Source organism: Neltuma alba, unplaced genomic scaffold (assembly GCF_004799145.2).
Source record: "Neltuma alba isolate B1F8T4 unplaced genomic scaffold, ASM479914v2 tig00003244_pilon, whole genome shotgun sequence".
NCBI lineage: Eukaryota > Viridiplantae > Streptophyta > Magnoliopsida > Fabales > Fabaceae > Neltuma > Neltuma alba.
Window position 1 is genome coordinate 1 of NW_021633204.1, and position 13,229 is coordinate 13,229.

General features: G+C 36.0%; 1 protein-coding gene and 1 pseudogene across 1 annotated transcript; both read right to left on the reverse strand.

The window, feature by feature from the left end:
• Positions 1-65: 65 nt before the first annotated feature.
• LOC114741039 (oxysterol-binding protein-related protein 1C-like) lies at positions 66-4,718 on the reverse strand (annotated as a pseudogene).
• Positions 4,719-6,244: 1,526 nt separating this feature from the next.
• LOC114741042 (flavonol synthase/flavanone 3-hydroxylase-like) lies at positions 6,245-8,651 on the reverse strand. The gene is made up of 3 exons (XM_028929302.1): positions 8,127-8,651; positions 7,719-8,046; positions 6,245-6,867 (listed from the first exon to the last, which is right to left on the reverse strand). The coding sequence occupies exons 1-3, from the start codon at positions 8,585-8,587 to the stop codon at positions 6,649-6,651; spliced, it is 1,008 nt and encodes a 335-aa protein (XP_028785135.1). The 5' UTR covers positions 8,588-8,651; the 3' UTR covers positions 6,245-6,648.
• Between the last annotated feature and the right edge of the window lie 4,578 nt (positions 8,652-13,229).

The following is a 13,229-nucleotide window of genomic DNA, read 5'->3' on the forward strand; positions in this document are numbered from 1 at the left end:
CAAACAAATAAAACTAGACTGTGCCATATCATCTGAACTGCCCAACGCTAAATGGAGCTGTGAACTGCCAAAAAAATTGAGACTTGATTGAGAAGATGCTTCATCAAAAATTCTTATCTGTACCATGTTGCTGTTAGTTTAGCGTGGCCTCTAAATTACATACAAGGGCGAAAGAGCTGAGAAATTAGGAAGGTGAAGTTGGATCAAGATCAGTATCATTTGGAATTTGGCCAAATACGTCAGGGCAAGATTCCCAGATGCCCTTGTCCCTGGCCTCCCAGTACCCGCCAGCATAACGGTAGATGCCGTCTTTGTCCTTTACAAACCACCTTGGTTTCCAACCCTTTTCTTGCATCCTTCTTGCCTGTTAATTTAACTCACTCTTGCATTAAAAACTGCATAAAACACCCCGAAAAAAAAAAGAAGAAGTGAATTTCATATGCCCATATCATACCTGTCGCTGTCTCGTCTCCAGCCGCAACTTCTCAGTATTGGCCATTTCATACTCTCCATCCTCCAAAAACCTTGATCGGGTCTCAGCCTCGAATCTGTGGGCGGCAACTTCCCCTGTTTGACAATTTTAATGTCACAAACTCTTGACACAACCACAGAGGACAATGCTTCCCATGTTTGCGAAAGCATTCAAGAAAAGCACTTGCCTTGAGTCCGGGTGTGATTTCGTTTAGTGCAATAGCAAATTCGGTAAGATTGTATCTTGTAGTGTGCAGGGGTGGTTCATTCCGCTTCCACAGCAGACATGATTTAGACGACCCACTGGATTTTTTCCTTTTAGAATTGTCATTAATTATACAGTGCATGCTCTCGTCCCATTTCCCGTATATAGTTGCTATTGTTTTACCATTCTTATCTTCCACCACGCCTTGCACCTGCACCACAATTATATTACGCCGCATGATCAAGTACTCAGTAGATCAATTGTTCTTTGCCAAGATAATTCCAAATGTAACAATATCTTCCATCAAATTTATAGGATTTATTCAAGTCGATAGCTACATGAGGAAAAGAAAAGGAAGTCCAAACTGCTACAAAGTAAAGCGCATGAGGAAGAGTGAAATATAACAGCACATGAAGCTGTTTTAACTTAAACGCAGTTAAAGTCAGAAAGGCCCAGGTAACACATTTCTAAGAAAATCCAACACAATTTAAATTTCCTTGATTCCCCACATCCAAAAGCAAGAAAATAGAAACTAGGAGTATTAGAAGGGGTACCTGGTGAGGGTTTCGATCCATTATTGACTGCTCCTTAAATTAAGCTTGCAAGAATACTCACGATTCCCTTCTATGCGCATTGTCCCATAATGATCACAGTACAGTTTTCCTAAAATCAGATTGTAAATGGATGTTGTTACCTGATGATAGAATATTAGACAATCAGAAGCCAGATCTTAGAAGATATAGGTAATTAATGCAACTATTGCTAGACAATTATTTAAATCGTACGAAAATTAGGTTCGAGTAGTCAGTAGATGTTCATAAAAGAGATGCACAAGTAAATCCTATTATGACAATACCTTGCTCCACCGAAAGACTTCCCCGTCATCAAACTCGATGGTCAGTAAACCGACAGGATCAAGCTGAATTGAACGACCCCGGAATTTACTTTTTAGATTGCCGTCACCCCAAAATTTCCAGCCAGTTCCCTCACAATGGCATGCGACAACCATGGGATGGTGACTGACCTATCTCAATGGTATCATATTCAAAGAGAAAATTGGTTCAATCTTTTCATTTTCGTTGATATTTTCTTTTTGAGGAGTAAATGCCAAGTTTCTGCACTACGTACTATACCTTCTCAGAGATAAAGCGAAAGCCTTTATCTGGGAAATCTGCCTCATACGTCTCACCCAACAGTGGATTAAATGGTTTGCAACTCCTCCCAAGAGTGCTAGAATACCCTGAAACTGCAAATGCAGCCACATCTAGCACCCTCATAAGACTGTTACCCTGTGTATCAATACAATGGATTGATGTCGCAGTCAAAAATATTGCACTAACATTTGGAACTTTGGGCTTTAACAATTGCCTTTGTGAACAATCCCATATAACTAACTCTAATTCGAGAATGGAAACTAACCTTTTGACCCCATTCAAATGCTCGGTCTAGAAGGTAAGAATACTCGAGGTCTTCACAGCATTTCTGTAATGAGGACAGAGGCTCATTGAAGTAGACTGGGAGGCAAACGCTAGTGAGATCCTTCCCAATATTATCTTTAATTATTGACCAGAGGCTGGCTGCCTTCTCTTTCTCAACGGGATCGGGCAATTTCTTTCGTCGCATCACCTGGGGATAATTGGATCTCGCAAATCCAGTGAGCGAATTTGCATCACGTTCGTCAGTAGAAGTCTCCTCACAATCAGAATCAGAATCTTTTTCTCTGGAAGAAGTTAACGAAAGAATATCACTTGTATCAAAGAATGCATCATTGTCATCGTCAGACTGATCGTGCCGGTCTTGATCGTCAGAAGAACCACTCGGGCTTCCATCTGTGTATAATATCACAAGAGTGAAATGATTAGAGGGATGGGTAACAAAGAATGTATCGAACATATTATATTCTCCTTTTCCAACTCTTCCTCTGTTTAGTCCGTTTCTTCAGGCGCAGGAGTGGTCTATTTTCCTTTTGCAAAAAGAATTGTGAAAAGAATGTAGTTATAGCTGTTCTAATTGATAAAGTTACATGGAAGCTGCTACAAGTCGCCATAGCTGGTATTGACATTGGAAAAGATGTCATGCTATTAACATCATTCAAAAGTTGTTCCTGGAGCTATCTTTAACGAGAAAGAGTGTGTGTTGTGCTTCCCTGTAATAAAAAAGAGGGGGAAGAAAGAAAAAACTCTACGTCTCTGTGATATTATATAGGGGTAGAAGCTTGATCATCCATGGGGTCATGAAACTGAACCGGGCCTCTTATTTCTTGAAATCTTTTCAGGATCAGCCCAAAGGACTCATTAGTACTGTAGGAGTAAGCCACCCCTGGCCTTCACAGATGGGAAACCCAGATATATAGTACTAATTAATTCAAGCAGGTGGTAGCGATGCCACCCATCAGAAACCTATGTAGGGTGTGTTTGCTGTACTGCCACAAGTGAAGCAACATTAGTTAGGAAGAGCAAAACGTACCGCTAAACTTTTCACGCTTTAATGTGAGAGAATCTCCAACATCGACCTTTGACTGCCTTTGGGTTTCGTTAATGAGTGTGTTTTCCAAGTCAACCTTTTCTGTCTAAAAAATGCAATCCGCTCACCAATCATAAAAAAGAATAATTAAGCTATTCATTTACCTTGATGTACAAAGAAATAAAAGAAAAAACCACGAGTTAAAGGCCTTTAACTTAGATACGAATGTTCTCTCTTTCTCAGTTTTTGAGTTATTTAGATTGGTAAAAGAAGAAGAACATTTTATTAAATCTAGATTAGAAGACTTGCCTCTAAATGGCGCAACGAGTCCAAAAGGAGCTTCTGCTTTTGCTTGAGGGCCATAATGTGCTTTTGCATCTGTGCGAGCTCGCTTCTCATAATATTTTCACTCTCCTGAATGGCAATCTCACTCACACCCTCCTCCAGGAGGCGTTGCCTTAACTTCTGGGTGGACATTAACATCGTCTCGTGCGGAGCCATTATCTCTACATTCTTCGGCGAGCGTGGATACAAACCCTTCACGGCCTTCAATGCCTCCACCCATGCGTCCCTGTCCTCCCTGCTCTCCGCCCTCAGATGTAGCCTCTTCTTCGTCCCCGTTTTCACAGAAAACCTCCTCTCATCGGATTTGCTCTCTCTTATTGAACACACCTACATCAATTTATGCGTAACATTCAAAAATTACTTGTTCCGTATCGTACGTATCCAATTGTTCGAAAAGAATAATCGTATCAATAATTGGGCGAAGTTGAATCGAGAAAGACCATGAGATGGATTTCGCAGACGGGTTTGCGTTGGCGAGAGGGATTATTGCGGTGACTAGCAATTCGACGCAGAGACTCTTCCCCGATGACCATTGATCCCCTTTCGACTTCGCTATTGAGCACGAGCTTATTGGGACCGTGAATTTTGAAATACGAAAGAACGCCATCCTGGAGTACGAACCACCGCGCGCGCCACCCGCGACCGTAATTGACCCACTTGTACAGGATGCCGGAGATTCCGTTCCCGACAATGCCATTGATCATGACCCCCCGGTGGCTGTGTTGGCGGGAGGTTATCGCAGACACGGAACGTTGGACCAGAGCGGAGGAGACGCGTTGCGCGGAGCCATAAGAATGACCAATGGTTGAGTGTGATCGGAATGACGACGTTCCTGAGGCCGGACCACGGTGTGGCTCCGATGAGAGTGAAGCGGAGCAAGAGCCAGTTGGACCGGTTTCGTGACGGTCCTCGGAGAGGTGGCGAAACGGACTCATGAGTAACACCAATTGCAAAAGTGGAAGACGATCATTGCATCGTCATATAGTCGAGCAGAAGAAGAAATGCTCGGGGCAGGGTCGTCAACGGCGAAACCAAACAGTGTTGGCTCGCCGCGAAAATCGCCCTCCATTTCTAAATTTTTATTGTTTTCCAGAAATGGAAAAAAAAATGTTAAAGTATAAAGAATTCTACTAGTTTTGTTTCGTTGACAAAAATCACATCAATGGATTTGCATCAAAAGACAAGAATCCATGCCCAGCAGAGGATTTTCTTCCCTTTCCATTTTCTCCTCTCTTTTCTTGTCACTCATTGGATCAAATTTGATGGCTCAAATCTAATATTTCATAAAATTATTAGTCATGCTAAATTTAAGGAACATGAGAGATCAATCCTCAGATTATATATCAATGCCAAGTAATTGAGCTAATAATGCTAAATCTTATAGAATACTCCCTCCGTTCTTTATTATAAGAGACATTTGATGCTTATGGCATGTTCCTATATATAAGAGACACTTACAAGTTGTCTCTACTTTTTTTTGTTGATTTACTATTTTACCCATATTTATTATCTTCAACTCACACTCTTTCTCCCTCTCACTTCTCTTTCTTTTAATAATTTAATTATTCTCTCTCATGCTCTCTCTCCTTATTAATGAGGGTATTTTTGAAAAAAAATTATACTTTTTACACATTAATTGTTCTTAGCTAATTTTAACTGTTTTTTTATCAACATACTTCGGTTATTTGTCTCTTATAATAAGAAACGGAGGGAGTATTAAATCTTGACTGTTAAAATTTCATCCGATGACACTGAGGATAGAAGTAAAGTACTGGGGGAGGAAGGTGAAGAGAATCCTTTCCTCGTTCGCGCCATGCCTGGCAAGTCAAAAAACAAAGCGCCACTGCTTCGCATCGAATTTCAGAGTATTGATTGTAATTTATAAATAACACAATTTTGTTTCACACTACATCCACTTTTTAATATAAGATCTTATTTATTTTTATTTTGATGTTAAATATAAGACTCTTATTCACTTTGTCTCTTATATTATATATTTTTTCCTAAAGTAGTTCTTCTAACAATGATAATTTTAGCTAATAAACTTGATTAGTAAGGATATTTAGGAAAGACAACACTTATTTATTACAAATAACTAATCTAACTTATTTCCTTAATCTTCTCTAATTAATCAACTAACTCTTATAATTAGGACTGAAGGTAATATTATAAGATATACGACACGATTTGTTGGCAAAAAAAAGAAGATATATGATATGATTCGTTTATTATAAAATACTCTTCTGATACTAGATATAATATTTATTTTGTAATATAATTTACATTATAAAATAAGTCTTATATTTAAAGCTAGAGGGAGTATGATTTTTACTTCTACTACCTCCCGTCTTTAATATAAGAGTTTGTTTAATTTTTATTTTACTCCTAAATATAAAATTCTAATTCACTATATTTCTCATATTTATTTATTTTTTTTAAGATAGTTCTTATAATAATGGTAATTCTAGTAAATATACTTAATTAGCAAGGATATTTTTAAAAAAACTACACTTATTTATCACAAATAACTAGCTTAACTGATATCCTTAATATACTCAAATTAGTCAACTAGTTCTTATATTAAACACCAGAGCTAGTATGTTTACTTTTACAACAAAAAATGAGAGAATTAATTTCCCATAGCAGAAAAGAACAGTTTAAATGTAATGTGGGAGAGCAAATAGCGGGCGTACATACAGAATTAGGGAAAAGAGAGGGAATAATCTGATTAACAAATCATAGATTGAAAGGCTTGGCGCAGAGGAAGTAAACCCAACAAGGGAGGAAAGTGCACAAACTTGGTAACAACCCATACATGCAGTTACTAAAATCTGATCCGCGCAAGTTTATAACACAGATCAAATTATAATCACCAATGAACAAATGGAAGTACATAGCAAATCACAATACATACACTCAGAAACACACAAGCGGACAAGCCAAAAAGAACCAGCAGTTGAGAGAAATTATGAAAAGAAATGAGTCAAGTTTGTCTCCTGGGTCTCATCTGAGAGCCTTTTCCAAGTGAGATAATATATAATTATGCAGATTAAGCTCAGTACATGACATGAAAGTATGCTTCTTTTGTGTCAGACACATGCATGAAAAAGAGCGAGGGTGGGAAATGGAAAGAAAAGGAAGGAAGGAAGGAAGAAGAAGAGGATCTAATTGTGGAGGGGAATCTTGTTGAGTTTAGAGAAGCGATGGTCCTTGAAGGAACGAGGCTTGCAGATGGGAGGGTGATCATGAGAGAGGAGCTGGGGCAGAGGTCCGACAACAAAGTCGCCGGGCGGCTCCAAGAACACTGGCCAAGACATCCTGGTTCTGTCCTTGTCCACTTTCGTTCTGTGCAGCACGCTCCTGTACTTGCCATTGCTCGCTATCTGTTCACAAAATCACATTCCACTTATTCACCTTTTTTTTTCCTCTTTAAAACAATATATATCCACAACTTTCAATATATAGCCTCCCTCCCTCTATGCCCATTAATATTATTCCGCACTTCACGCTTCTGTTTCATAAGGCCATCACATCATGTAAGAGTAATTAATTACAGTATGAGACGATGCCCCCAAAAAAAAATAAATAAATTATTCCTTTTTTCTATATATAGATATGAAAAGACAATTATATTCACATAAGAGAGGTTCACAGGAAATAATCTAAATAAGGACAAAGGGTACAGGAAAAAATATGAGACCTAATAGCTAGGCTAATACATTCAAAAATCTTCACCTTCGTGTCAAATTTTAAGTCCTTAATATATAGCCTCTTATCCATTTTTAAATGTTTTGTTCCCAAAATAATTCTATTTAATGCATCATTTGAAAATTTAATTAATTAAATGCGTGAATGAAGTAGGTGTGTGACTTAATAAATGGGGGGTGTTTCGGGAAAACTATCATTATTAACTTATTTCTTTTCCCACTCTGAAAATGATAGCTAGGTAAATACTGGGTCTTATATTTATACTATTTATGTATATCTATATATCCCACTTCAATAATGTTCGTATATATTCAGACTTTTCAGCATTTAATAATAGAGCTCATGGACAGAATTTAATCGCGCATAATGGGAGTTAATTAAGAAAAGTCCGTGCCGACGACATCATGGTAATTAATTAGATAAACAAATAATTAAGAGGTCCACGACCACGAGTTATCATATACGCATACTTTGTTCAGATCTGCCGTGGCATGGGCGTGAAAAATGAAGGGGGGGAAAAGCAAACCTGAATCTGGTCGCCAATGTGAACAATCAAGGCGTCGGGGATATACTTGGCGTCGATCCAACGTTCATCTTTGAGGACCTGAAGGCCTGGAACTTCGTTGGGGACGAGAATGGTGAGCGTGGAAAAGTCGGTGTGAGGAGTGACACCCAAAGCCAGATCCGGCCGAGGACACGGCGGATAATAGTTTATCTTCATCATGTACTCCAGCTCTTCTCCCCCCACCCCCTCCTTCATCGCATTCTCTTCCAACCCCAACCCCAATGACAGGTACTTGAAAAGCCTGTCTCCCACTTCTCTCACATGTTTTGCATACTCTTCGTTCACCTCCCTGCACATGTTAAGTGTGTGTATATTGTGCTGGAGATCAATAACAAGAAAATATGTGTATGTATGCATGCATGTATATACCTGTAAGATGGAGGGTTCTTGGGCCAAAACTGGTAGTTGATTTTGGAGGGAGGCCATATAAGGTGAAAAAGATGATCGACCCAGGCTTTCTTTCCGTGGGCATCTTTCTGAAGCATGGTTCCATAGCCTTCGAAGCCTTGAGGTGGCTTGGCGTACTTCTCCTTCTCCTGCTGGGGGAGTTCAAAGAAGTCTCTGCCAACACTGCGCAACTTTTGCAGCAAGTCACTGGGGATACCATGGTTCACCACCTGGAACAGACCCCACTCCTGGCTTGCCCTAGAGATCAACTCCACCAGATGGTCCTGGTCAGGATGGCTGAGATCAATGGTGGGTATGTCAGGCACAGGACCATGAAACGTGGTCATGGCCGGCTGCTCTTTCTCCGGCCGAATAAACTCTGCCGGAATCGAGCCGGTGTTCATGGATAAGGTGGCAATAGCTTGCACCCTCTCGACCTCCATGCTAGGGATAATTAATAGCGTTTGGTTATTGTGGGAAAGAAAAAGTGATGACAACAGAGTATTTATAGAGGCATTTGCAAGTATGTACATAAATGGGGTGGGCTTTATGATGGAAAAGGACATGAAGGTGGGGGAGTCTGAATATTGGTTGATGAAAGAGGAGGTGTTCATAAATCAAGCCAAGCCAACTACCTCAACATATAACAGAGGAAGGCATCGTGGAGCTATGGTGTTCGCTCGTTAGAGGCACCTACCACTCTTCATACGTTGCCTCTTCCCCACCGTGAAGGGTCTACTTTTTCATGCCAATGTTAAAACAGTAGGTGCCTTCGTCCTTTCATTTCGTTTCTCCATTGTTTTCTTCCTTCTGTTTTCTTAATCTCCCATTCTCCCCTCACCTTTTTTATAATGCCCTCGGGCGACAAGCAAACCATGTCAAAAAAACCCTTGGGTACGGTCCTATTTATTAGATCTTTCCTGATATATAAGACTCTGTAAACTTAAATACTCCTTCAGTGTAAGATCTAAATTAGAGAGCTATTATTGGTTTTATATGTAAGATTTATTTTATATGTTTATCAATTTTTTTTCTAAATTAATCTTATTAATATTCTTTCGATAATAATCAAGTAGAAAAGAGACAAAAGAGAATTAAGAAAAATGCTTAACATGTTAAAAAAATATATCATATTAACTAATTTAACTAATATTATTAGTCTACTCAAATTAATTAATTAGATATTGTATTAAACACGGGAGGAGTAAAATATATATGACTCATTCCCAAAGATGGCCCTTATCTATCTATATAATATATACACACATTATCTCCAATTCTAAATATATGAGCTAATCGGTAATCTTAAATATAAGATCTCAATTAATTTTGTTTTTCAAATTTATAATATATTCTAAAAAAATATCCCTATATTAAAATAATTGTAGTATTTTCACCTACGTAGAGTTTTAATGTATATAATTAAACAAGAGTAATTAATACTAGGATGCTGAGGGAGATCCATCACGTGGCACAGTTTGCTTGTGGTGGTTCTTGACTATCAGTTTCAAATTTCATTTAACATATATAATATATTATCTTCAGTCTTTAATATAAAATCTATTTTATAATAAGTAAACCAGATCTTATCATTTTGGTGTTTCTTTTGACTTAATACTATGAACTGTGAAGGACAACTTTCATGAGTTGAATTTAAAAAGTTAAAAATATTGGGTTGAAATCTTTTAATTAATTTTTTTCTTTTTTAATATATTTTATTCATTAATTTTTTATAACTACACTTCTGCAAGTTTTTTTTAAAGCAAACTCATTAAAATTTTTCCTCCCTTTCATTTCCCTCACACAAACAAATATAAGATTAGTTTTACATTATAACGAGAATCACACTAGTTAACACGAACCTCTATTTATCATTTTCGGAATTTAATTAGCCCTTAAAAACATACTCCCTCCATCTCTTATCCCAGGATCTAATTTTTTGAATAGGTTTGCCTCTTTTTATAAGATCTCTTTTGAGTTTGTCTGAACATTTAATATATTATTACCTATTTTACCCTTAATTTAATGTATTTAATATATTCTCTTTTTTTATTTATATTACTGTTACTTTCTCACATCTGCCCATTTATATATAAGAATATATTTGAAAAAAATTATATTTATTATGTATTAATTGCTTTAAACTAATTTTAACTGTTTTTTTAAATTACATAATTTATTTTAAAAGATTTTATAATAAGAGACGAAGCAGCATATGGTTTAAATGGGCATAAACTATTGGCCCAAAAAAAGGGGTTACAAGTGTTGCATCGAAAAAGTAAGCCTAATTTATTTCACGTGAAGAAAATGGAGGAAGGTACATTGAAGAAGACGATCATTAATTGTGATTCGTAGAATATTTTTTGGATGGAAAATTAATTCATGGACCATAATTGATGCCTCCTACCGCGTGCCTACTGGCCAATGCACTCAACCCGTTATTAAATATCGCATTTCGTTGTGATGTACTGCTGATGTTTGTGCTTTTTACTCCAAACTAGACTGAGGACGTGGTAAATATGAAAGTGCTAGTCATAAATCAAGAATTTATGTTTTGTTTTAAATCACTTTCAACAGGTACAGTTTTATCTATACGCTTCTTCTTTTTTTATTTAGTTATTTTTTCTCTTGATTTAGGGCCTTCCAAATTCAAAATATGATTTCACTCTAATTTTTCAATTGATAAAATTTTCTTTTACATTAGTCAAAATGACAACTAAATTATGTTTAGTAAACTCAACCTAGCATGTAGACATATTAAACCGAAGAGAATAACTGCCAGGAAAATGTTATTTTTTTTTTAGAAGTAAACAAAGATTTTAATTAGTTAAGACATGAAATATCTTTTTTTCTTGAAAATGGTTTTTTTTTATTGTGGTGGGCAAAGAAAAAAGATACTATCTCTGGTTCTAATTATAAAAGCCTGTTGACTAATTTGAAAAAATTAAGAAAGAAGTTAAGTTAGTTATTTATGATAAATATGTGTTATCTTTTCTAAAATATCCTTACTAGTCAAGTATGTTGGTTAAAATTATAATTATTAGAAAGACTATCTTGAAAAAAATTGAGTAAATATGAGAGACAAAATAAATTGGAGTCTTATATTTAAGACCAATATAAAAGTCAAACAGAATCTTATATCAAGGAGCGGAGGTAGTATTCTTTTCTTGGGTGTGACACATATTAGAAGCATCTTCTGCCTACTGAGTTCCTTTTGATTGATTTCCTTAACTCAATATCAAGGCCTACTTTACTTCATGACCCAAAAAGAGAGGCAATACGAAATTAATGACTACAGTGCTGCATCAAAGATTACGAAATTAATGACAAGAAAAGGAGTTAATATAACCATGACACTTGCCATAATTGATATTCAGTTGGGCTTTTTAAGCATTTACTTAGGGGTTCAGTCTCTAGCAATATCTATAGAGGGGGTCCCATGGCTAATACTAAGATCCTCTCAAAAAATTTGTAGTATAAAAGGATTTTTATAGTATAAAAGGATTAATCACTGTATCGTTAGTAAATATCGTGGGCTAGACAAAAAAAAAAGAAAAAGAAAGAAAGGGGCTAATATATCATCTTCAATTCATGAAATTTCATCTCATTGTAGTTTAATTTAGATCTCCGAAAGTTGACATTATTTGGATTTTAGTCCTTGAAATTAAAAATCAATGGCTCTGATTCCTAAAATTTAACTTTATTTTGATTCCTCTAAAAAATTTTATCCCAAAAATAGTATTGTGGCCATGAAACCTGGATAAAATTAAAACAAGATTAAATTCTAAGAAACAAGATCAAAATGAGGTACATTCTAAAAGAATCAAAACTCAAACAACATTAAATTTTAGGAATTCAGAACGTTAGAAAATTTAAATACTTTCTAGAAGACGATGACGATTCTTTCAGTATTCTGTGGATGAAAACATTCTTCGTGGATCGCAAAGGATGCCTCCCACAGAGACGGAGTATCTCTAAAATCTTTCGATCCTAATATCTTTATATACACTTATATATATACACTATATAAGGGTCTTATATTTAGGACCGGAGAAGTATTTTATAAGCACATCCTCATCTGACACGTAACTTGGGAGCCAATTGTTTTTTTTTTTTGGGCCGAAACTTGGGAGCCAATTGAGAACACGCTTCTGTTTTGTTTTTCCCCCCGTCTTAATTTTCTTTGTTTGATTTATCTCCCAGCATGCAATTGGACTGAGGATATCTGTTTAAAAGCTAATTGCTCAATGATTCCTGAAATCAAAAAAAGTGGACGAGGTCTTTCGAAATGTCAGTAATTCAGTATTACCTCTAATATAAAACATATAGCGATGAATTTAGAGATCACTGACCAATTAATTCGTCAAATAAACATCTGTGGATAATTTTTTCTTTATTTTATTTGCCAATTCTGGATTTGGATTCTATATATTATATTATTTTCTGAATTTGTGTTTTTTTTTTTGTGCCAGCGAATTTGTGTTACCTTATACTTGTCCGTTCGGATTTTTAAATGGATTCGTTCGGATTCTATTTATAAATAACCTGTGGCATTTTTGAAAAATCTATACAAATCTTAATGCTCGTCAATTCTTTTTCTAAAAATTAAGAAAAAATTTGTCCAGATTAAATATATCATTAAAAAAGTTTGCTACTTTCCTGCACCACGATTAGATAAACGGTAAAAGAAAAAAATTATGATAAAATAAACAATATGGTACCTTATAATAAAATTAACCACACAAAATCCTTTTTAAGTGTGTTATAAACAAGATTGGAGGGAATCAGTATGTCTTGTGACGTAAGCAAGCCGTAAGCATCACTATGCTTGATTGTTTTTAAGAGCACTTAAAATACCTTCATGCAAGTGAAAATAATTTTTTTCCCACATATCTCTTTATCTTGAATTTTGTAAAATAACTTTTTAAAAGATAATCTAAATTATAGAGAGAAATAGTTAATTACAAGATTAATATTCTGATGGTTTTAGGTTGGTCGAGGCATTGACTTGATGTGAAATAATAAAAAACAAAAATCCGTAATGACCCGATAAACTTGTGTGAGGCAAAAATGCAAATGCAAGGA